Source organism: Corvus kubaryi, unplaced genomic scaffold (assembly GCF_017639235.1).
Source record: "Corvus kubaryi isolate FWS band 111438036 unplaced genomic scaffold, C.kubaryi_AGA036_p1.0 37391, whole genome shotgun sequence".
NCBI classification, from domain to species: domain Eukaryota; kingdom Metazoa; phylum Chordata; class Aves; order Passeriformes; family Corvidae; genus Corvus; species Corvus kubaryi.
In genome coordinates this window covers 3,047,843-3,074,267 of record NW_024581130.1, presented here as the reverse complement: position 1 = coordinate 3,074,267, position 26,425 = coordinate 3,047,843, and the positions used below count along the sequence as shown (strand labels likewise).

Genomic DNA, 26,425 nt, shown 5'->3' with positions numbered 1-26,425 from the left:
ATTCCTTTAACAGGAAAAAAAACTAAGACTAAACTAAAACCCCAACACTAGTGTAAAGCAAGATCAGAGGCACATACCATTTACATGCCTCAATCGCATACTGAAATGAGGGAAATGTTTAATGAAAGTACTCTTAAACCCCAGCCACCTAAGTATAAAATTACCAGTTTGATTTGAGATCGAAATTGCCTGTTACTCCATTTATGTTTTACAAACAAGACAAAGCCCAGGCATTCTGCTGTTGTGGCGTATGCATACATTTCAATTTTTAAGTACCCTACCCAACCTATACTGATTGCTGGCTATTAACTCTGTTCCTCCAATCTTACTTGCTAAGAACTTGCAATTTCCTTTTCAAATCTCCTTCCAACCATGACAAGCCAATTGACCTGAGATAAAGAGAAGATTCCAGTGCTACCTGTGGGGTTTTTTTCCCCAGGAAGTGCTTTCTAAACTTGCATTTTCTATTGCTATAGTGTATTCTCTTGAAGGATTTTTCAGGTGTTGCCTATTAAGTACATTTCTTTTGTTATACATGAAAACTGTTCCAGCTGCTGGAACAAAGACATACCCAGAACAAGAGTAGCTATCACTGACTGGCAGTGTCACCTGTAGTCATTAAAGCTGCTCTTAGGATGAAATAAAGCCCGTCAGTTTGGTTTTATTTTCTGGTGTTTGTTTCAAATACTCACCCACACAGTATTCTTTCACCATGTCATCTGGCAGAGCTATCGTGTGTTATCAGCATCTCCTGCCAAAAACAAACAAATGGAAGTGAGTTTTGATGTAGGTGTAGATACACACTTGTTTCAGGTACCCAAATGAGTGCTTGTTTCCAGAGGTGTAAACAACAGAGCTGCCATAGCCCAGCTTAGCCGTGTCCGTTGACATCGTATGTGCCTGGCATTGTCCTGAGCAGTGCTCTTGATACCATGGGTGCTTCCTCACACAGGCAAGAGAGAGCCTGAAGCAACATTGTGATGCAGATTTGCACCTTCTTACAGCTGTAGCAGGATCTTGCCAAGTGGATGAATCTGCATTCAGATGTACCTCTTTACAGCTTTGCAGCAACATCTGTATGATCTTGCTAGTGGCTGGGCAGGGAGGGGAGACTGGGACCTGGAATGGACAACCTGCTAAAGGGCAGATGGGAATGAAATGCTAATTGTGAAACTTGACTTAGAATTATTCCATTTCTGTTCATTTATCTCTTTAAAGGCATTTCTATTTCAGTTTGGCAACACGAATAAAAAACCCCTACAAGAGTACAAAAGCTGAAATAAGGATGAATTTGATGGGTTTTAAGTGACAGGTTTCTTTTCTTTTTCTAATTAAGCATCTATATATAAAATGAGCACCTACCTTCATGTGGCAGCAAAATTTTGATTGACTCAGTGGCAGTACATTTCCGTAATACAAGTGTGACTTTCCTCTTTCTAAGCCATGAAATTAGCATATCAGGAAATGTCAAACTATATGTCTTGGTGTTCAATACATACGTAATACCAGTAGACCTTTAACAAATGAAAAAGCTTTGGTGGCTCCACTTCTAAAGCATCTCCAATTGTTTTCATTCTTATAGGTTTGTTGATCTTTGACTCCTTGCAGTTTTAAGAGTTCTGTAAGCGTCAAAGGCTATTAGAAGCATTTCATATTAATGCTTTCCTTTCTGACAAGAGATTTAAAATAAACATTAAGACAGTACTTTTTCTGAATAAGGAGTGATGCTTGACATCTCTTTTTCTGTTCATATCTATATTTTCTTCAAAAAGATGATATCTTCATGAAGCAACCTTATTTTTAATATTTGGAAGGTTTTTTTCTTCTCTACTCATAGATGACAGTATCATCTATGAGACAGAAAAACTGGACTTTTCAGAATGAGCTCTAAGAGTGCCAGAGAAACAGAGCTGGAAGCTCCATTCCTGGCTGAGAGTTTGAAGTAAAAGATGTAGCTAAATAGCAGATAAATAAGATCCAAGTTAAGGCATGACTTCCTCAGGAATGCAATAAAAAGAAGATATTATTTTATCCTGGGTAGAGTTAAGGAAATCAATGTGTTTATGTAGGTGAGATAATAAAAATCAGCCTTTTCATATTTTTGGTCCATTGGTAGGGCAAATAAATGCAATTTGGAGAAAAAATTTTGTATGTCTGTCAGGTTACAAACTAGTGAATGGAACAAATAGGAAATGAAAGTTAAGGGTGAGGGCAGAGCCATCTGTGAAGAGGATTATAGAAGCAGAGATTTTATTTGAGCACAGCTCTCCCAGCAGTGCTCAGTTTCAGAGACCTCGTGTAGGCTCTTCAGTGCACAAATGTCTACTGGGTGCACCTGATGGAGAATCATCACCAAACTGTTTTTTCTCTCTACTCTTGAGTGCGTTGTCTATAAATAGTTTTCTCAGTTCATTAGGGCTTATGAAAGCAAATGCTTGATCTGGCTAATCCCTCTCCCAATATTACAAACGAAGCTGGAACAGTCTTGCCTGTGAAGCAATCACTTACCTTTAGCTTAATTTATTGATTTGAAAAGCAGTTATAATGAGGACAGAGCAGAACTAGTGTGATTCTGTGCTCATCTAGTTAATTTTTCTCCTGGGATTACTGTGGAATGAAGAATCCCTCCTGTAATATATATATATATATATATATATACACATCTGAAAAGGAGAGCCTCAGCTCAATCCTGTGAATAGCTCTAACTTTTCACTGCAAACATTGTAAAGCTTAAATGTATTTTTCTAATTTCTTATATGATCCATCTGCACTAGGAGAGGCTGTGTGACACTCCTCTTGGAGCTGAGACTTGGTGGAGAAAGAAGGTGCAAGGTCTTGTCTGTGAGCAAGAGAGAAAGGGAGAGCACCAGGGTGGGGAAGTTCCTGGTTCTGTTTCCAGCTGTTCATGGTGTTTACATGTTTGGCAGTGGTGAAATTCGCAGACCCGCCCGTTGCCTGGAGCAAGGATCTAGGCCAGGGCTCCAGGCATCCTCACCAGGAATAGCCCTGCTCCCAGCCCCACCAGTCTAGCCATCCTTTCTGCATGGCAGCACAGTGTCATTAGGAGGGAGCCACGTGTGTCACCTTGGTGCCAAAAGCTGTGAGTTTGCATTCCCTGGGGCTGAGGAGGAAGTGCAATCAGTGTAGTTTCTGCTGACTGCTGTAATTCTGGGTTCGGTCTTTCCAAATGTATTTTGTCTGGATGCAGTTGGCAGAGTGTCAGTGGCTGCGAGTGCCATTAGCAATGACTTGCTCAGGCACTCGCAGTAATCACAGTGAATATTGCTTGCTTGTAGGCCTGTGAATTCAGTGTGCCTCCATTCACTTCTGACCCATTTTCCTGCTGTACTCCAGAAGCCTCCCACTACTTTTCAAATGCTGTTTTCAGTGCCTTCCTACCACACACCACACCATGAAATTTTCACCTCGTTCCCTGACCATTTCTTCCATCTCACAACGTGTGCTCACATCCGTCCAGCCTGTCTGGCTCTGTCACCTGATTAGTGATACCTGCTTGTGTGGAGGTAACAATTTGGAAGCTCAGATAAGCAAACCCTCCTGCAGCATGCTGTGAAGTCAAGGCATTCTTCCCTGGGCTTTGCTGTTGCTGGAAATGGCTGGAGTGCTGTGATTTCTGATGGCTGTGGCGGTGTCTGCCTGTGTTAGGTTTGCTCAGAGCCTCCCTCAAGGAGCTGTGTTGCTGCTCTGTCTTCTTTGTGAATCCCAAATACAGCTGCCTCTCTGTAAGATGCTGACTCCAGTAATCTAACCAAGATGGTGGGGCCTTTGAGCGTATCTTTAGGCAAAAACTGGCAATAATTACAGACTCGCAGGAGCGCAAAGTGTTCAAAGAGGATTTTTTGGCTCTGCCATCTAGACAGGGCAACCTCCATGTGCTTTTGGATCTATCAATTTGTCTTATATTTTAGCAGCAATGCCTGCATAATTGACTACGCCTCAGTGAAATCAAGATGCAGTCAGAGTGCCTGTAATTATCAGTGCTTTCCCAGTGGGAGAAAATATACATATCTTGCATAAGTTCCAGACCAAGCTGATGTTTGAGCCAGGTTTGGGGGTCAGGATTTCATAGCTGGGTCTGTTCCTGCCCCATGACCACTAGTAGCCCATGCTTCAGAAAGCTTCCTAATTGCTCACATCAAGTCATGGTATAGGTGGTAGAAGAAAAAAGCTATGCATAGTGAACATTAAATTTTAATAGGTAAAATCTTTTACATATACATGAAAAAGGATGCTGGTACCTAAGAAAGAAATCCTTTGTAATTGAATACAAAAAGCAAAGCCTTTGCGTTGAAACTTCCATGCAGCAGTGTGATTGCAATTTCCCCCTCTTTCTTATTAACTCTTATCTCTCATTTATCCTGAATCATCCTCATTTGATTTTTAAAAGAAAAAGCTTGAGAAGCCATTTATCTTTCCTTGTTCAAGTTTCTTAGCTTTAAAGATCAAAGTTACAAGATGAATAATGCATACAGGTTTTCATTCCTTTTTTGTGTGGCTGTCTTGTGACATCAACAGTTTTGAATGACTTACACTCTTATTTTAGATGAGTTGCAACTTAAATTTCCAATTCCCATCTCCTTTCCTGGCCCTTAAATAGTACATCACAAATGCACAGCATTTGTTGCATCTTACACAATGCTATTTTTACATGAGTGAGTGATGAAAATGTTTTTACAAAGTGTGGAAACAAAGCCTTCTGATATTCTGTCATGACAGGAAAACCTCCTTAACAGTACCATCCACAGGAAGGTGTTTCATGTGTTTGCCCCAATTTTTCTCTTAATGAATTGTCGAAGAGAACTGTGTTCGTTTTTCTTGGTGGAGACCAGTCATAGCCTCACTGTGCTTTGGCAAGTCTAAAACTACATAGGTGGATCCCATCATCACCTTGATCATAAGAAGAAAGAAAAAAGGAAGTGGAAGAAATTGCTATGACTGTCAGTTAAAAAGGAAAAGAGAAAGTGTTGTTAGTATTGGAGGGAACAGTGGAAAGAGCTGAAATTAATTCCCTCTTTAGGAAACGGTCTTTCTTTCCAAAGTTAAATTGCAGGGAAGAATTGCAATGGGGAGATGAATCAATAGAAATGAAACAAAAACTGATTGAATTTGTTGGGGTGTTTTGTGTGGTGTAACAGTCTTAACCCATTACTGCAGCAATGTTCCTGACAGAAACCATACGGTTGCAGTGCCAGTACAAATTAATTCAAGATGTTTATCCTTATTTCTTTCTTCTCCATTTCTCTTTGGGTTTTTTTTTAAGCCTCCTCTCTTTTTCATTGATTTATTGATTGCTTAACACCTTCGTTTCCCCAAATGACGTACTTTAGATACACAGCAAAAGAATGCACATTCCTGCAGAAACTGTAATTCTGATGGTAATGTTGTCTCTGCTATGGAGATCTGCATGAGAGATCATGGCCTGGGTGCCCAGCACACAAAGCAATGGGGGTGAGGGGAAGGCAGGCAGGCAGCAAGGACTTGCAGTTCAGAGTTTTATTTCATTTTAATTGTTTTTCTTTTTTGGGGCAGATTAAAGGGCAAGCAGCAATTTCCTATAGGCCCCAAGAGGGTTAGAAAGAGAAGTGTATTTTTTCTTCTGATTCCCAATATGTATTTGCTGCCCCCCAGCAATTTCCTTTCTTCCAAGTCCTTTTTCTTACTCCCTGGGAGGGTTGGCTTCCCACTCTTACCTCTCTTTTTACTTCAGATGCTGATCCCTGCAATGGTGGCTTACTCAAGGATTAAGAGTAGTTTTTTTGCTGATTTATATTTCTTCTGCTCTTAATATAGTTTCCCCGGGTGACACAGCTGGAGCTGCTGTGAGTTAACTTGGCACCCCAAGAGGGAAAAAAATGTAAAAAATTGTGAAAAATAATTTGAAACCACACAGCTGTCCCAGAGGATACTGAGAATGCCTCTAAACCCTGCTGTTTCTTCCCCTTGGTTTTTCCAAAATGTGACATTGTTGTTCTGTGTTCCCACTTAAAAGCTCTGTTTCAAGGTCCCTGTTGCTCCTGCTGAAATCTCTCTGCTCTCCAGATTCCACAAATCTTTCAAAATGTGTCTTCTGGATCACCTCTCCCTTCTTTTCTGTGCCATGTGCTTGTGCTGTCTCCTGCCTTATCATGAGGACACCTTTCCCATTTTTCCCCTCAGTTCTGTGTGCATGCCTGCCTCTTCCCCTGCTGTGTCTAAACCACTCAGGTTTCCACATCTGTACAACCACTCTCTGTTAAGACAAAGGGTTCTCAGGGAATCTTCTGCTATACTGCTACTTCCCATGTAACGTTTTTTTTTTTTATTATCATAGGCATACCCAAGCTCTTTTCAATCGTGCATTACTCTTTGATTATCATTTGTCACATCGTTTTGTGTGTTGTATGTGGGGTTTTTGTCTGAGCCCTAAAGAACTTTACTTTCTACAGAGGACTGCGCTTACTTTGGAAGGTTGTAAAAAATCTGATTAATAGCCTGGGCTAACATGAAGTGGAGGAATATCACACAGGCTTTTATTTTTGTATCCATTTTCCTCTTTCGCTTCTTCCATCCGACTTGGAGTCTGACCATCCTCACTTCATTTTTCAGACTCAGCTCCTTGAAACAAAACTTCTCATCTCTAACACATCCACAAGCAGTTTCCAGCCGTGACCACAGCTGCCAAGAGCAAGAGCTCGAATTCTACATGTCGGTGTGGATTGGAAATCCTAACCTATTACAAGATTCTCCCCTGGCAGATTGCATTTCAGGTTTGCCATTTGAAGGGGCGTAGCTGTGCAGATGTTGTCAGGCAGATGTGAGCTCTCGGCTCACTGTGGCTCGCCCGGCAGCCATATGGCAGCGGTTAATGTGGCGCCGAGCCCGGGCTAATGAGCCCTGCTGCGAGACAGGCTCGAGCGCGCCAGCACCGCACGGGGCTAACGCGGCCACACAGCTCCTGTGGCACCGAGGGGAGAGGGGCTTGATGTCTCCATCCACGTGCCAAACCAAGGCACACGGCGTGAAAATGCCCATGTGCATGTTCCCTTCTTCTCTGCAGCTCTTACAGTCAACAGTCCCGAATGCTTCTCTGGGGGATGAGGTGCTTTCTCCATTTGCTGTAAGAAAATGGTGAGCAAAAAGCCCATCAGTCTCAAGTGTTTGGGACATGCTCAATGCCCAGCATTGTTCTAATGTGGTTTAAATGGCTCATTATTAACCCTGAATCTTCTGTGCTGGATAGGGTAAACCATGCATAGGTTGACGCTTGATGTGATTATGTCTTCCCAGCAGACATCTCCGAAGGATAATGTTGGTCTCTGGAATTAGGGGAAAGGGAAGGAGCCTCATGACACAGGGCAAAAGGTGGCCCAACATCAAGCATCTGTGGGCTGAGGAGAACACCACGGTCTGTAGGCTTGTGCTGGCTATCACAGGGACTAGATTTTGTGTTTAGGACCAAACTGACCTCCTCTGTTCCCAAGGGCATGCCTGGTAGTAGTGCAATCCACCATGTGAGGTTATCAGATTTATAGAGTGTGCTCACACTAAACAAAAGTACTGGAATTAAAACTCATCATAATTCAGTGTTAGATTAAAAGGCTCCTATGGTCGTTCATTTGCTGGCATTTTAAACCAAGTAACTGCTGATCATATTTGACCCTAGATCTGGAAGGGTATCTGTTCCTTCTGGTTTTTCTCGCAACTTTCAAAAATGTTCTTTTGCATCAGTGATGTCCTTTGCTCCAGCTATATTTCTCTTCTCACCACTTAAGAAGTTCAGCATTAGACATGCATAACTATGGTTTTGCAGTATTGTTTCACCCAGCAGCAGTGAAAAGTACTCCTTTAACCTGAATTAAGTGTCTTTTTCTACGGTCAGCTTTGTTTTAGACCGATTCCTACTTTCAATTGTGAAAGCAAAGGAAAGAAGAATGGGGCTCTTTTGCAGATACTCTGTGGACTTAAAAGAATTTGAAAACTTCTCATTGAGTCAAAATTCTCTATGGATTTCTTTTGTCCCTACTCATGAACTGATGACCTAGATAGTAAAAGAAAATAAATGCCTGGAGCAAACAGAGTATGTGTTAGATATCTGAGTTTTGGGACATTCACAGACCTAGATATTAGACTATGAGGATTTTCTTGTTAAAATGGCTTATTGAGAGTTTTGAACCTCTGGGACCATCTGAAATTATAGAAATGGTGTCTGGGAAGCTTCTCCCTAAAAAATAATAAAAAGCCAGGTGGTTGTTATCTCAGACTAGATTACTTGAGCTATCCAGGGTGTGTAGGACTTTATGATTTGGATGGTTAGGAGCAAAGGTGATTTATTATGCTGAGAAAGTAAATTCTTTGTTTTGTTTGGCTGACAATCTCGTTGTTGGGGGTTTTTTGGATGAATAAGAAAGATGAAAAAAGGATGTGGGAGGGAAATTATTTCTTCATTCATTTTATTCTGCTAATGAAAAAGAAACATTTTTGTTTGGTTAGTTTTTTTAAGCAGTCAGGAGAGGAGCCTTTGCTTATATTACAGACAATAAAGAGGAAGACTGGGCTTAGAAAGCTAATTCTTCTCTTCCCCTCCCTTCATCAGCTGCAGGGAAATCTTACATGTAGACTGTGGACATCTTCCTCTAAGTTAAAAATCCCCTGGGAAACACTGTTCTCTCCAGCCCCTTAATGACTGCTGTGTCATCTCTGATTCCTCCTCAGGAGCAAAAACAATGAGTGGCAAAGCAATACTGAAAAAAATAGGCTTTCAGAGGTTTTTAGGAGTCTGACACACCAAACATTAGGACTCACAGTGGAAGTGGGCAACCTGTGTACCGGCAGAAAAAGTGTTCGGAGTAGATTCCACTGCACATGGGACTTAGGATCCCTACAGATCAAATGTGCAGAACGGCACTACAAATTTCCTGCCTTCCAAGGTTCTTTCCTGCAGACTCCTGGACCTGTCAGCCTTTATTTTTACTGTATTGAGGTTTATTTTATACTCTTATACAGAGATATTTCCATTGGTAAAGCATGAAAGACCGTCTAATAAGCAGATATCCTGCAGAAATCAATGCATTATTTGTGGCAAGTCTGTACAGTGAAGTGAAGCAACCCAGCTCCTCACTGTGTTCACTCTTTTCCAAACACTGAAACCCTCTCCATTTTGGGGGATGGGAGAGAGAAAAAAAAAAAGGTACATTTTTTTTCTTGACAGTCTCTAGTGGACCTTATAAGTTTGATTGTACTTGGCATTTTTGATATTCCTAGTTGCTTGCACACCACAGCAGCCACATGTTGTCACTTAAAATCTAAATATCGGATAACTGCTAACTGAGACTTTATTGTGTATCATGCTTATTTTAGGAATTACTTTTGTAAAGTAAAAATGACACTAACTCTAAAAGCATGTTTAATAAAGCCTCAACAATCTGTGTGCTGAGTTTGCACATATTATGTTCTCATAATCAAAAGAAAAATGTAGAATAAAAATAATAGAGAAGAACAGTGCCCATTTTTGAGCCTTGAACAGCTGTAAGTGATTAGAGCTTCTTGTTTGGTTTGCTTTGATTTTTTGGTCTACTTTTTGAAAGTTCTGTCAACTTCACTTTTGCTTATTTCACTTTGTTTGGATAGTTTTGCCTTACTGAGTTTCCTGTGATGCTTCTGGTTATATGAAAAGTCTAGTCCAAATCACAGCACTTCAAAAATAATAATTTTTCAGTTCTTGGGTTTCCTCAACCCAACAGAGTACTTCTCTCTCTCCAGGTAATAATATACTCACAATTACTTACTGCCAAGTTCAGATATTCGCCACGTGCAGTAGTGGGGGATTCACACACATATTGCAGGGTGTTATTCCAGACTCCTGTGTAATATTATGCAGGGTCAAGTCTGCCTGCTTGAGGTTGTCCTCCTTAAAAGGGAAAGGGGAAAAAAATAGCTGCTTTTTCTCTTTATCTAGCTATAGGATAATTCTTGCTAATACTCATGTTGTACTGAGCAATTAATTGATTTTTTTTTTTCCTTCTGAAAAATCATTATCTAACAAGAATCTATTTGGCACATGGAGATTGTTGAAGATTGTTGCTTTGTTTAACATGGAAGTGTGGGTGGTTAGTTAAACTTGGATATATTTATACTCATCTTGATTTTTTCTAACTCAGCAGCTTTGCTTTTGCCTCTGCTGCTGTTGTCAATTGTCTGCTTGCCTCTGCTCAGCCTCCTGGTTCTGGCTGCACAGGGGAGAATAAATAACACAGAGAGAAGAAGGCCAAAAGTGAATAAGTTTAAGAGTAAATAAACCCCACAAATTTGGCAGGGGAGGAAATAATGCTGTTAAAAAAGTAAAGCATGAGCAAGTGAAAAGCTTTCCTGGTGTATATCTCAAAATATTTCTACTGCTACATGGAATATATTGAATTTTGAAACTAGCCATAGAGATAACTATGCTTAAGTAATTTGCCTTCCCTCACAAAATAAGAAATTTGGTTCCTTGAACAAAAGGATGATGAATCAAGATCTCTTAACTGTAAGTTTGGGGGAGTTTTGCATCACTGTTTTCCAGAGTGTCTATGCCATTCAGAATGTAAAGTTTTTGAAAGTGAAAGATGTTGACATGATGGTTTGGGGTTCACTCCAGCATGCCTCACATTTCAAACTCTGCACATCTTGCTCTCCCCATTCATATGAAATCATTTGTCTCTTAGGACTTCTTTGAACTCTGGCGTTCAGTTTGAGCATTTCTCTTGGAGTAAGACCTAATGAAAATCAAGAAGGAAAAAAAAAAAAAAAATTGCTCGTTCCGGATAAAGTGTTACCGCAGAAGCTGCAGGTACCTGATTGAAGCAATTTCATGGTGCATAGCAGGTATTCCAGAAATGAGTGTTTGTGCTCTCTGGCAGACCTGTACACTGGATAGAATCACAGAAGACCCGTTTTTGCCATGAGACTATACAGTCATTGCAACAAGATTTCTAGCAGTGCGCTGCAGAACATTTTCCTACGGAGAAAATTATTGTGCAGTAAGTGAAAGATTGCCTGGAGGTAGAGAGTCTGCAACCTAAGCAGAGCAGATTGCTGGGCTGCTGCAATTTTCCTGTGTGATTTTGGACAAACCTTGAAGTTGTTCAGTTCTTCTTATTCAGCATTTCATGAGTTGTGGACCTGAATTATTTCATACATGTAAAGCAGCCTGACACTTGCAACAAAGCTGTGTTGTGCCACCTTGCAAAGTGTTATTGCATCCTAAATCATAAATAGGCTCTCTAGACACAACAGTAGCATCATATCCTCACTTTCATATTCAGGCCATGCTCCACTCCAGGTGTTTGTGATTGTGTAATACTTGCAGGATCTAGCCCAGCTACAAATACTTGGAGGTCTTCTGTGATCATAAAGAAAACATCTCTATCATTCAAGCTATATGCTGAGGTGTTGGAGTGGTTTTGAGATTATTGTCCCTTGTATTCAAGGATCTCAAGGGTTTGTAATAATTTAGGAATGTCTACAGAGCAGGTACTTTGCATGATTATAACTCCTGGGAAATTTGCATGGTTAGCATATTTCACTGGAATACTCTTTGCACACATCCTGAACTCTCAGGGTGGAATTCTGGCATTACTGAAATCAGTGGGAGTTTTACCACTGTCTTTCCTGAGACTAATACTTTCCAAGAAAATACACAGTATAATTTATAGTGAGAGAGAAGCCTCTTTTTGAAGTGCTAAAGGAATCTACGTTCTTCTCTTTTTTGTTGCTAATGTTGTTACTGCTTCACTTGTTTTTATTGACTTGTTTGTCGTTAAAGGACTTTACTTAAGGTATTCCAGCTGGAGTTTTGTGGACATACTGCATATTGATTCTCAATTTTTGTTCTAGTGAGACTGTCTGCTGAGAAAATTCCCATGTCTCGCCAGTATCTTTTGCATTGTCATTCTTGAATATTAGAAATTACGCAACTGGCGGTGACTATTGTTACTCTGCTTTTGCCATGAATAATCCAAGGCTTTGGTGTTGTAAGAGGTCATCTGTTGTATCTGTTATTCTTGAAATTGATAAAGGTAGGTAGTTGTAATGGGTTTTTCAGCAGGAGGTGAAATTTTAAATTTAGCAATCTGAACCTTTTTAAGTAGGACATGGGGAAATAACTTCTAAAATAGGCAAAATTAAGAGTAGCTGGATCAACCAGAATAAATTAAATGGCAAACCTGCTCTAATAATTATTTTCAGTTCAAAAAGAGGCGTAATCTTTATAACTCTTCTCTTTTAGGATCTCATCTGGTAGCGAGCTGTGTTCTCCCTGCTTTAACCATCTCAACAAAGACCATTTTTTCTACTGCTGTGAACAGCAAGTTCAAGAAAAAGGCAGTTCTTGCTCTTTGTAGCATGTACGTTTCTCAGACGGCAGTGTCAGTTTTACTGTGCTGCCCTGTCAATGAGTCTCAAATTCACCTTGAAGGATCCCCCCCAGGGATGCCAGCTGAACCTTTGACCCTTCTCTTCTGACTGTCACCAAGGTTAACACATCATTACAGCTTGTGATGTTAGGGATACCTGTGCATTTGGAGCCTTTATCAACCTACACTCTTTCACACAACTTAAACACCGATCTCAGTCCCTCATTGCTTTCTCATAGGAATATGTCTTGTTGATTTTTGAGAGAGAATTGTATTTCTTCCTAATTTTGTGTTAAAATAGATGTGAAATTTTAAAACTTCCAGCTTTAGCTCTGCTTTTCCTTAATTATCAAAACAGCAACCGTATGACTACAAATAAAAATAAAAAGGTGAAGAAGCATTTTCTATTTAAATTTGAAAATGGGCATGTTCATACCTACTGCACAGTGCAAAAAAGTGTGTGGTGCCAGACAAAATAACAGCATTAAGTATTGGTTCTGTGGAATAAGTTCTAGTTACTGACAGGTTAAGGACCTTTTATTTGGAATTTTCTTACCAAGGTATCACACTGGGTAATAAACTGATTTTAATTAAAACAGGATTGGTTTTCCTAATCCAGAAAATGGTATCTACAAATACTTGTCTGTGGCACTGATAACTAGCCAAGGGAGCTCTTTCATAAGAGAAGCCTGTTGACACAGATTTTCCAAGTTGTATTACAATACTGTTTTAATATATTCTATGCTAACAGTTGGACTCACTGATCTTGAAGATCTTTTCCAACCTTAACAATTCTATGATTCTTAATGTGCTCATGTGCTCTTAGCAGAGTTATTTTTTTTTTTTTTCTGAGATTGTCCTCTGATAAAACACGTAGGCCGTTTGATTGGCCAGACCTACTTCTGGATGCTGTTAATGGCCATCAGTTTTGTGTTCATGAAACAATGAAACCAAGAGACGCCAAAATCAATTAATTCTCTCTCTGAGCATTGTTTCAAAGGAATTCCACAAATTCTCATTGGAGAATTGATAGTACTAGTGTTGACAAGCTTTATAAGGTAAAGATGATGTATTTATTCAGGTGCTGTGGAAAATGCAAAGGGATTTTTTGTTTCTGCTCATAGAGGAGTTTACTCTTAACCCCAAGCAGCCCACAGTCTAATAGTTTTTGCCTTTGTATTCTTTGCATCTTACTTGCTACAAAATGCAGTCTTGAAAATAAGTCTACAAACACTGTACCTAGGTACCAGTCTGCAGCATTCAAATGATTTACAAAGTTATCTCTGTCCACTTTACATTCAGCTGGGAGAGCTGAGATGATACTGGGACAAGGTTGTATCCTCTTCTGTCCTCTCTATTAACACTTTGAACACAGTCTTTTAGGTAAAAAGCCTTAAAAAACACTCCTTTCAATTAGATTTATGTAATTTTCCTTCTCTTAGACTTGTCTGAAAACTTTGAATAGTGTAACGATTATGCTAACTCCAGTTAGGTGTGATCCAAAGGTTTTTCCCTTGGGAAGTGTTGGAAGAGTAGTTGACAGTTCCACGAAAGAGATTTCTGAAAAGGCAAAGTATTGTTTTTTCAGCCACATGATTGTACAGAAAAAGAAACACTTGAAGCTACTCTGATATCTGTGTGCCTACCTGACTAACTTAGTATATGAAATTCCTTTCCAGTGGAATCCTGTGTGTATACCTTCTTTCTTCCAAGTCCACACTTAATGAGCTTCTGTTCTTTTGCTCCTCAAGGAAGTGTGCATCTCATTAAATCCCTCTTTCTGCTTTGGTTTTTGCCTCCTCTCATGCCTCAGGGACAGAGTTGCTGCTTGGGCTGCAAGTATGTCAGGCCCAGTCCTCTGCCTCAAGGTGAATTTCTTTTAAGCATTTGTTGAAAAGTTCATAAACTAATCATAAACTAAAGGATCATAAAGTAATACCTTTGTGGTAAATTTCCAGGCAATCTCACTATGAAATTAGTTTGCACAGTGAGCCAAGATCCAAATCTAACACATTATTAAAGGCTCTAAATACAGCAAATATTTTAATATTCCATGCATAGAATGGCCTGCATATCAGATTGTTCTTGGCATGCATGTTTGAAAGTGCCAGTAATAATATTTGTAATACAGCATTTATGCATTAGTTCTGCCAGATCTCAAACAAAATTTTGAATCTAGTAGGATTGTCCAGAATTCCTGTTTTCAGAAACTTTCAGAATATTTAAGCATTCTTCTGAAATACAGTAAAAATATTCATGATATATTCTACTAAACATTGTTTGCCAAACTTTAGATCTGGGAAAACATGCAGTATTTCATTGCAATCCACTGAAAGTGAATCTTATCAAAGGACAAAACTATTTAAGATTTTATGGCACTTTGGTCAAATGTGCAATAACACATGGAACTACTTGAAAGGAGAAGAGAATCATCAGAACACTTCTTTTACCCTCTTCATCAAACGTTCTCTGAAATTATTACTTTTCTGGTTATGATTAACTTCCATTTTCAGTAGAACTTGGCTTTCTTTTGTCTTCCAAAGTCATCAGTATGGCTGTCTTAGAAAAAGTCTGATTGAAACTCATGAAGGATAGTCACTAATAGTGCAATGCAATATACTATGCCTACTTGATTATTTCTTAGATTAGCTGAATATTTCTTAGATCAGATCTTTTCCTTTTAATTCTGAATGTTTATTCAAAGTTGAAAACCATATTGTGAGTCTTCCATTAAAAATTAATTGGCAAGAGTAGCAAATATCAATTATTTATCTTTTCTAGATATAAATAAATGAAAACAGTGGATCTGTATCCTCTAAGATAAACAAGGGTGATCTTTATTGTCAACAAACTTTTCTCTAAATTTATACCTTGGTGCAGACATCAGGGTATTGATGTGACATACTGTAATTGCAATGGGGGTCAATCCTGTTAGTACTTGTGTTGGAAAAGGAGACAAGAAGACTAAGGAAGTTTATTGATAAGGTCTTTTGTTTGCATGGATGTTATCAAGACAGTCCTTTAGAAACTGTCTTCCTTGCCTGTTCACATGGGTCAACTTTCCCTGGCACTCTTTAGTGTGGTTTTTTGCATCATTTTTCTTACAACACAAAGAAATGCTGCTCTAAAATATTTTCCCTGTAAATATTTGTACATATTTGGGACACTGATTGGAGTCAGAGAGTGTCTCAGGAGTGGTGAGTTCAGACTTTCTGCGGAGGGCAGCTCCCAGTTGTCCCATTTGTAAATGGTCTCCATGGGTCACAGTGGCACTCAGTGCATTGCATGCCAAGGGCTACAGGCAGCATGTTTTTGGTGATCAACATTCAGGACCAGGTTTGGAAAGTGGAATTGCAAATTCAACTACCTGGACATATCAGTGTGTCCATCTGACAGGCAGAAATGCTGTCTACCCCACATCTTCTGCAGCAGCCATGGACTCCTAAATTTTGCCGTCTTCTTTTGAAAAATTCAGCCAGAATGTGATGTAGATGAGTCTTTTAAGTGCAAAAGTATAACTTTTTTTTTTTTTTTTTTTTTCTGTTTGTCATGCTAAGTAGCTGGTAAAGAAGCAGTAATGTCTTTAAAAGTTAAGTGTTTACTTCAGTCTCAATATTTGTGTTTGTATGTTTTGGAAGCATAGTGTGGGCTCTTTCTGTGTTTTTGGGGGAAGAAAGTATACTGTGGGAGTGCATATTGCAGTTTTTAACTTCCTGTCACTGTCATAAAAAAGGTAATTTGTACCAAGTGAACTGAAATCTGATCAAGTAACACTTTTAGTTTTCTGTAAAGATTGCTTCTTATTCATGATGTTCTTTTTACGCTGCTCACACAGAAGACATCAAAGCTTCTCATTTATGTTAGGATAGTACTAATTCTAAAAAAGGCACGCACATAGACACAAGATAAAACAGGAAAATAAAGTGCAGAGTAATTTAAATTTCTCTGCCATTTTTACAAGCCTGTTCCAATAATAGCAAACATCAGCAAACAGGAGACTGATTTCCATACAGAACCTGCCTGGCTAGATTGTAGTTCACTTTACTTTGCAAATACAAATGTGAAAAGTCAAGCAGCTAGTATTTTCAGTGTCCAGAACACTTTCTCCCCCCCTTCCAGCCACATTTCTGTCTCAGCCTTTTCCATTGGTGCAGTTTACAATACCCTTTTAACAACAACAAGAACTGTGCCAGGAGTTTAAACCCACTGTGGCATCTGAGAAGAATAGCCAGGAACTGCTGCAAAGGAAGCAATTATCCCAGCAGGGCTCCAAAGCCCCCCTGAATAGCTCGGGCAGCCCCCAGCCGCGAGCAGACAAGGCAAGGCAAGAGGCTTTGCTTTTCAGGCTTCAGTCTCTTCATTCTCGGCTTTTTCATAAGGTAACCACTTCCATTTATACACTGAGCAGTAAGGGTTTGCAGCTCCGAAGGCAAGGGCTGAGTGAGAAGAGCCTGACTGGATGGCAGCCTGTTCCTGCTGCCACTGGAGCGTGTTCCTCAGTGTCCAGCCCGGCAGCAGCCCACGAACAGCAGCGCTCACGGGGTATCACAGTCCAAGGACAGCAGCGGGAAGCGCGCGAGCATCAGGAAGCGCTGCTCCCAGTGCAGATAGAGAATGGGAACAGTGTGTGCTTTGTTCTGCTTGACTGCAACCTGTGCTGCCTTATTTTATGAGTCAGAGAAACTCCGAGTAGCTCCTGGCTTCGCTGTGTGTTGCTGAAGATCAGCCTGTGTTGTAAAGTCTGTGGCAACAGAGGGCTGAATGTTTGTGAGCAGACCAAGAGCGGCAGGTCATTCCCTGCCTGTGGAGTCTCTCTGGAGGATCTGAAGTTGAGCATAAAAATAATGGTTCTGGGCTGCTCTGTGAGCTGGGGAAATTGGGGGATTTGCTCTTTGCTTCTCTGTGCATACATTCTCCTCTTTGTTCTTTGTAAGTTTAAATTTTAGCATCTTCCAAGCAGAGAGGCCTTTCTGTATCACTAATGTCTAGCCCAGGGGTTTTTCAGTGCTCCTTCAATAGAAATGAAAGTTACACTCAATATTTGCTTGTGGTTGCCTATGACTGCAGGTTTTCACCTCAGTCCTGTAACACGAGGCTTGTGTGCAGACCACAAAAAACACAAGGAAATCTGTGATTTATGATTTGCATGTGCTGCAGTCACGAGAGCTGTAGCGAACGGTGATGGAAGAGTGAAATGTGGCAGATTAATATATGACTTTCGTGTTTAACTGTTCATGAAAAATCAGCATTGTGGTGCATATGCTCCTCTTTTTGACAGTGCTCCACAAATGATGGGAAAGGTTTAATGTTTTCACAACTTTGTGTGTCCAGCATTTACTATAAAAGAGTTCTACTAAGCTTAGGCTCAGTCAGAGATAAATGCAATAGAAACTTAACGTGGGTTAACCCTGTTATCTAATATGCTCCTTTTGAAGTGTGGTCTCATTTCCATGGCACGTCATCTTGGTCAAAAGACAGAGAATCACTAGGTTTTTAGTTACGTTAGAAAACATTTTATATTTTTTTCAAGGTTAGTTTTGCAAAATACTTGTTTATTTGTAGTGTTTAGTTGGCAGGGCCAAAACGTCTTTGTAAGTTAACTTGATTATAAAGTTTTGAAAGAAAATATTTTGAATGAGAAGTCAAGTCTGTCTCAAAATTTAAAACTGTTAAAATACAAACTTGGACATGTATAAAAGAATCCACTGCATTTTAGTCACCTGTGACTAATTTTATTTGCTTAGTTTGGTTCTCAGTTCATGTTCTCTGCCATAAAGAGCTCAGGTTTAGCCCCAGAGGAACTCAGAAAATCCTTCTTCCCTTGGGAAGCTGCTGTGCCAGCTCCAGGGAGGAAAGCTTTCACAGGCAATTTAGTGCAGGAAGTGCAGCGGTCACGGGAAGGATCCGGGAGCCTGAGATTTGCATCCCTTGAGTGAGGAGCCAGCAGTGGGCAGCCAGGCTGAGAGGGGATGTGCCTTCTCTTCGAGACAAGTGGGAGTCTGAGCCAAAGCTGCTGCATCTCAGAAGGTCACTGAGTGAATGAAGCCACAGCTGAAAATAATGACCTGCTGCACAGACCAGTCAGGAAAAAAATGTGAATAATTCATTTCTATTCCCTCCTCTCAAACTGTGAGGATGTTGTTGTTGCTTCACAATTGTACTTGTAAGTCTAGGAGAACCTTGGTTTTGCATCTTGAAGGACTTTCATTTTCTTGTGGGAGCTCACGGTTAAAGAAGACCTATGAACTTCTGCTTCAAATCTCTTGATAACTTGAGTCCTGTCAGAAAAGTTCCCTTCAGAAAACCCTGCATAAGGACCCTGAAAAATCCCATATTTTAGCACAGTGGCTGTGAGAGATCTCTGAGAAATGTCTTTCATCAGATTACAAGTCTTGGTGAAGTTTCACCTACCCGTCCTTCTAAAGTTTGAAATTGAAAGTTAGGGTTCTGCTGTTGAAGACTCACGCTCTGCACAGCTGCTCTTTTCTTAGGGGAAAGTAGGAAATTTCCTATTGATGAAATACACCCCACGATATACAGTTGTCTTAAATCCATCCATGTTTTCACCCTGCCAACATTAGCTCCAGACTCAGAAAAGTAAGACAATATTGTCAATATCTGCAATGACAGTTAGGAAATGAAATCCCCTTGGAATCAGCAGCAGAATCTGGACCCCTTTGGAAAGTCATGGTGGTTGTACTCTCCTCACTCCACCCCTGGTGCTGTCTGCAGGGTTTAGGTGTGATCTGCCACATGCAGAGTCAGGTCTGGTCATGTAGGTGGGCCCTTGGCTTCATCCTTGGTGACTTTAACACAGCCCCTCAGAGTGACCTTAGTCTGTCTTTTACAGTGTGGGCGCTCTCAGTGGGAAACAGGCTGCTAAATTCCCCTGGAGATTTGGGTTATGTAGTTTCTTTTACGGTTACCAGGTAGGATTTTTAAATATGTTTTTAAATTTGTGGATTGTTAGTATTATTATTATGTTAGTATTATTCCTTATTGCATTTGTGATTCTTTAGGTAACGTAATTAAAAACTGAGAGATTTTGTATGGCAAATTAACCCTGGCTAGTCTGAGATTTTATCCTTGGAAGTGTGTGAATAGCACAGTAGTGGGGATGCTTAAAAGAAAATTCATGTGTAACTGATACTTCAAATCATCTGACTTGCTTAAGGGGAGAGAAATGAAGACATACCAGACATGGAGTTCAGTTCAAGTTCACTTTTATTTCTGATTTCAATCACTGATTGTAGTGAAAGCTACATATGCAGCAGTGCATCCAGGGGAGATTTATGCATGGGGTTAAATTTACAGTTTTACAGAAATTTCACAGTTGTCATTGTAAACACATCATTCCCATGCTGGGCCTTTGGATGTTGCAGAAAGATTGCTAGTTCCAGATATAATTTAAGTGACCCATAGAATGTTCCTATGTGTTGACCATTAGTTGAGTTTAGTGTGTTTTCTGTACTTAGTAAATAACGATGTAAAAAACACTTTATGAAGCCTTTGCTTCTTTTTTGTCTTTTTTTTGTGATCCTTGTAGAACAGATTCAAGACCATGAAGATAGTTGTAACATGCTTTTGTCGTAAGATTTTAATCTTGGTTTATAATAAGAAAGGAAGTATTGCATAGAAAATGTTTTGTACTGTAGCTGTGAAAGCATTTCAGGGAAGTATTTTACTGGCTCAAATATTGTCATATAAACATAGCTGTCTGTTCAGAAATGAGTTTTGACTAATGTGAGCCAATACGGATTACTAGGAATTAAATCTTCCTTTGTGATTAACAAAAGCCAAATGTTTGTAGAAAGTTAATTTGGAATTGTTACAGTTTTAAACTTCTGAAAATTGCATATGCTGAGGCATGGATTTTTCTTTTCTGAATTTCATTTATGACATTCTGCATGTATCTTGGCCATTTCTACAGTTTCAATGGGTGAAGTATCAAATACATATGGTAATTCTGGTATTTGGTGACTTGTGATTAATGCCAAGGGCTGAATAACTCTCAGCTGCCTCTGAATTCACCAAGCAATTCAGGACACAGATAACCCTTATGCCTTTGTAGATATCCATCTTCTTGTAGTTACAGCCATTAATAATGAGGCCAGAAAAGTGAGAAAAGGAGTCTTATGAGCGGACTTGAATCTGATTCTGCCTCTGATGTATCCTAGCTGGATTGGCAGGAGTGCCAGAGGCAGCAGCTTGAATCTATTGTCATTTTATCTCCCTTAAGTACTTTCTTTTTACGTAAAGCCACCTTCCTATGCATTTTGCACCTTCCTTTAGGCTACCTTCAGGCCTGTCTGTATTGCAAAGCTGTTTTGTTGGTCTGTGTGGTAGGGGGGAACAATTGGCTTGCACTTTGTCATGACAGATTTACAGCACAGGAAGACCACTTGAAAGAATGTTTCAGACTACTTTCAAATAGAATTTTTCATGTGTTTGATCTGGAGGAGGCAGCATGTACCTTCCTGGGGTCCCAGAGAATGGAACAGAAAGCAGGACAGACTCCTCTGTCTGAACTTTGAAGTTAAACAAGAACAAACTTTAATCATTGTCGAAGACCTGCTCCAAACACATTTTGATGTCTAGTGTCTGATATTTAAGCATGCTATAATAGGTAGGGAAGAATACGTGGGATTCACAAGGCTTGGAACAAGATATGAATTTTTAAATAGAAATTTGAGATAGATAGTCATTTGTACTCTTTTTTGTTCAACTTTGTTCAAACTGCAAAGCTGCCTTCTATTGCTGACGTTCCATGCCTCAGAGCCTCTGTCGCAGTGGTGAGTTGTCATATGGATATTTTGGGATGCTAGACCAGACAGAGGGAAATGAACAAACTCTCTTGTTTCTTAACTAAGAAATAAAAGCTGGATATACCAGCTAGTGACACTATTAATTGCAATTGCCTGAACTCACCTCGTACTTCGACTGTTATATTGTTATTTGTAATTAAATGGTACACTTTTAAAGCAGCAGGTTAATATCACATGCCCACCACTTTCAATTTAAAGAAAATGAGTTGTTGTGTATGCTGTACTCTAGAAGACTGAAATATATGAAATTTGTGATATCACATATGCAGAAACCCTGGCTATACAACCAAAAGTCAGTATTTCATTCTGCAGTCTAAATTTGATTTTCCTATGAATTTGTTTGCTTTAGAATCATTTTGCAACAGAGCAGATTTCATTTATTAAATAGAATTAAACTAGGAACTGAAAGAAAGTTTAAAAAAAATGTCATTCACATTTATATTTGGACTTCCCAAGCATTTCTCTTATGGCTTCATTCTGTCTCATATTTCATACCACATTTCTGTGAAAAGCAAATGAATCACCCACATATATAAAAATATTTCATAACACAGACAGATGGGCATGGATTTATACATACAGAAATTTACACACATATACACAACGCACATAGGTATATAAAATACGGTCTTAGAATAAGAATATATGTGTGTACAGCTATACTGAATTCTTGGTGGTATGTTGTAGAACCCTTGGGTAAGTTTTTATGGATTTGATTTATTGGCTGAGTTGATTCATGATTTGTATATGATTTTTTGCTGCTGGGTGGCCATAATTTACAATTCTGGACCTAGTTAACTCTGTGGGTGCCTAGAGTTTTCTGTATGAACATCTCCAACTATTGTTTAAAGAAATAAATGAAGTGGACTTGCTTGAATGAGCAATTTACTGATGAGGAGCAAAATATGGTCAGGCAGGCAGGTCATAGAAAACAGCTTTCAATAAGTCTTTGTAAGTCACCATACCATCATATATTTTGTTTGCATACATACAATAATCCATACATGTTACAGGCAGCTGAAGATCATCTGTGAAATGCTGATCACAATCTTTTTCTCTTATTAGAATTCAGTGCTATTCTTGTATTATCCTACTTGCAAAGCCCTGATAGATTTGCTGGTAGGCACAGAACAAAATCCTGAAGAGGCATGAAAAGTCAAAAAGTGCCTTGTCTTCATTTTGGTATAAATGAAACATGACACTTAGTTTCAGAATTAGACTTTAAGCTCTGGCAGTTAGCAAAGCCATTCTTTTCCCACGACACAACCATATCTACTAGAGTGGTGGAACAAAACTGTTTTCTGTATCTTGCTTACTAGGAAGAAAGGACTTCTCTTGGTATTCAGCATCGTCACAACTCTTCAAGAGGTTTGGGGTATAATGGTACACTGCCTGTCACTTTTGCAAACCATTATATCATTTGCTGCTATAAAGTCCAGCTGGTGTATTCTGGAGCAGGGGCAAAAATGTGAGAAGAGCCAGAGCACTCAAATTAAAATGCTTTCATTAACTGTTAAGTATACACAGACTATGAATAGTTCTAATTTGCAAGATTTCATATATTGTCTCCAAAGGTGATTTGACTGCTTACATCTCTAAATACTGGATGTGAACTGGACTTACTGGGTATGAACTTAGTAAGACAAACTCAGCAGAGTTTCTTTATGTGTTCCTACCAAATTTCACATGGATGTCTTTCATTGTGTACTTTTTTTACTTAAAGCCATTGGTCTACAGTCCATGGGTATTTCTGGGATTGCCTATTGAGAAGAAATATTGCACATAGACAGCATAAGTTTTTCACAGCTGCATAGTTTTCATTTGCAGTTTTCATTTGCAATGTCATGTTAATAAACTGAAGGTACTGACGAGTCTTATTGAAATGGTGAGTACCTAATTGTTTAAAATGCAATGAAGAATTTTGGTAGTTACCCACCTGGGGATGTTCACTTCCTTGTAGCCATCTGTGACTGCTCCAGTTGCAGACGTGTAATTCCATATCTAGTGGTAGCACATTTTATTGTAGCTGTGTAATTCATCAGAATTCCACGTGGAATAGCCATCATTGTAGCTAAAGTTCTAAACCCTTCTCATGTTTTAAGAAAACCAACCAAGCAAACAAAAGAAACCCCTTTGTAAATGCATTCAGAATTCTATCTTGTACGCACAGCTTCCTTCAGCATGCATGTCACATCTTAGGAAGTCTGCCTCAACATCCATGAGGGAATGTTTCCTCTGTGTCTCCTTTATCTAAATCTCAAATAACTTGCAAGAAAAGCAGCTTTCAGTGACTTTTTAGTTTTTCTATGTTTCTGCTTTAATGCTTCTCTCCATCTATGCTTTGAAGAGAGTCTTGTAGCGATTCTTGCAAGAAATTCCTAGGATTGTTCCTGCTTAAGTTTACAATTTGTGCAAGATACGCAGTTGTGTCATATTGTGGTGGATTTGAATGGGATTTTCTAAAGTGATAAAATAACAGAGGAGCACAAATGCTACTGGATGTCTTTAGGATTTAGGCTCTGAAGACATGCACGAACATCACTGATTTCAGTTTACATGGGTTTTTAAGTTGGCAAATTCTTGTGATACATAAATACATTTCTTTGTTATAGCCAGTGTGGTCAGTATTTATACACATAAAACGTATATATTTCTGCATATGTATCTGGATATACAACAATCCCAAAATGCAAGTGGAAGTCATTCAAAAATTGTGGGATTTTTAAATCCTTTGCATACATTATTTGGAAAATAAATTGCTTTATGTGATTTAGGGAGATGTAAAACAGCAATATAGATAGACTTCTAGTTATATTTTGCATTCCCTTTTCCTGCTTACCAGTTCAGGCAGTCAGCAATCTTAAAATGCACATAGATTCTTGAAAAATGTGTGTTTGCAGGTCACCTTTATTTTTTCATTCCTCATGCCTCAAATCTCCATTGAAATTTCAGCATTACCAGCTTTCTGAATGATAAAGGACATATCTCTTGTGCTCTCAAGCAATGAGTGCCAAAGGCAACAGAATGAAATTTGTATGCAACACTATCTATGTTCCACGTGTGTGTCCATTTATCTCAATAACTGACTGCCATCTTTGTGCCTGTACATCCTACAATGACAATCAGAGCCCAACGCTGCTCAAGATGTCAAATTTCCAGGGACAGATTTCTAGCTGCAGGCAACTCAAGCTAAATACCTCATATTGAGAACACTCTCCTCCTTGTCACTGACCACATTAGACCCTTTCCTGTAGCTTCATATGTGGCTTTTATTTATTGTCCACTTCCGCTCCTGCCTTGAACAGCAGTGGTTTTCATAAGTGATTTGGCCCATAAGCATATGTGCACTTCAAAATGTAGTTTATGTAATTAAGAAACTTTCTTTGTATGTCAAAGTAAACATGGTACTTACTCAGCTGCCTACACAAATTTTGCTGCATTTGGTGAACTGAAACTTGTTCGACCATTTGGTCAATAAAACAGGAGAATAAATCCTTTTAAAGGCAGATAAGATACTTTCATAAGCATTTAATGTATATTTTTATATAACGTAATAAGATTCAGAATCACAAAGGTAAGTGTGTTTTGTGATTTGGGGATCATTGGAATTCCATTATCTCCCAAAAGCTGAATTCAAAATTAAGAGCAGAATGTTATTCATTTCCCTGTAAGAATTTAATTGCTTCCGCTCATCTGCTTATCAGCCTTAAAAGTTACTTATTTAAAGGTGAGAAGAACTAAAGAATAAATAATTTCCTTCACTTCCTTTAGAAATGAAAACCAAAACAAACACAAAATGCATGAATAATAATGAGCACGACAGCAGCAGGATAGCGTGCACATATTTCTTGTCAAGAAAAAGTAATTGCAGCACTTGACGTAAAAATGAGATTTATGTCTCGTGCTAATTTTACTCTCCACCTGATTGTATCAGTACATGGGAAGGAGTTGTAGTCCTTCTGGCTAACAGGCATTAAACAGACTGGTGAACAGCCAGCATTACATTACACAGAATGAAGAAAAAACTAACAAGGGTCCAAATCTCAGAGATTTTAAAATACTGATGTGGAACTAAAACACGAGGTTTTTGCATAAGAGAAGGAAATTAAGCTAAAATTAATTTTTTTTCCACTTTTTTATGTGGTATGGAGAATTACTGATGGCTTGTTCTGTTTCATTATCTGTAACAAAATATTTTTCAAGTTGTTATTATTATTAAATTGATAATTCATATTAAAGTGTTTTTGTTATCCTTGACTTGTCCTAGATCAGAGGAGGAAAGCTTATGATCACATACACAAGAAAGAATGACGCTGGCAAATATGTTTGTGTTGGAACAAATATGGTGGGAGAACGTGAAAGTGAAGTTGCGGAGCTCACTGTTTTAGGTAAGAACTCCTTTAAAATGAAAATGTTGGTGAAATTGTCCAACTTTTGTTTTTCCTAGTAAGCTTTTTTTTTAAGAGATCATTCTTATCCATTTCCTTTTCTGTGTTGAAAATGTTTTTCTTGTGGTTGTGTTCTAGCAAATTAAGAGGAAGTTAATGGCTCTGCAGCCCAGCTGGGACAATTTTCCTATCAGAAGATGCTTTTGTACTTAATTCTCAAACTGAAAATAATTCCACTGTCCATGGCTGGATCACTGTTCAGAGTTTCATGTGAAGCAGGGGTTTCCTTAATGAAACAAGCTTTTACACCATCTTAAAATTGTTCAAACTGAGTATCCAGGAAGAAAGTAGTGCGTAACCCTTTAGAAACTGAGGAAGACTTTCTGATCCCCTGTACTGTTTTATTTTGGTTTTGTATAAACACTTTTGAAGCTCTAGGGGAGGGAGTTTATTGTCAAATAGACTTTCAGAACTTTCAAGCAAAATCTAAACTTGAAAGTCATGAGTAAAGTCCTGCAGCACCAGGCTCCTAATTAACTGTACTAGTTAATAGCTCATCACGAGTCTGCTGCCAGCCAAGGAATCATGGGCTGGACCGTTTGGTAATTTAGGCTGAAAAAACACCACTCCTGCTAAACACCTGTAAGAGGGATGCATTGCAGGCAGAGCTCTGTCTGGCTTTTTCCTCATCTCTTGTTCCTTTCAGACATATTTCAGATTTTCAGCCTGGGGAGACTAGTGAGGTTTTGTTTTCAAATGGGGCAGTAAAGCTTTGAATGTCTTACTAGTCTATGTCTAGAAATCTTTAATATACCTTATTCTT

The 26,425-nt window shown here is 39.0% G+C and overlaps 1 protein-coding gene across 8 annotated transcripts in view; it reads left to right on the top strand.

The window, feature by feature from the left end:
* Positions 1 to 26,425, top strand: part of ROBO1 (roundabout guidance receptor 1) — a 699,448-nt gene that overhangs the window by 589,016 nt on the left and 84,007 nt on the right. For all 8 annotated transcript variants that reach the window (XM_042037872.1, XM_042037877.1, XM_042037876.1 and 5 more), the window contains one exon: positions 25,482 to 25,602. In XM_042037872.1, coding sequence (XP_041893806.1) covers positions 25,482 to 25,602 — 121 coding nt within the window. The remainder of the gene's footprint in view (positions 1 to 25,481; positions 25,603 to 26,425) is intronic.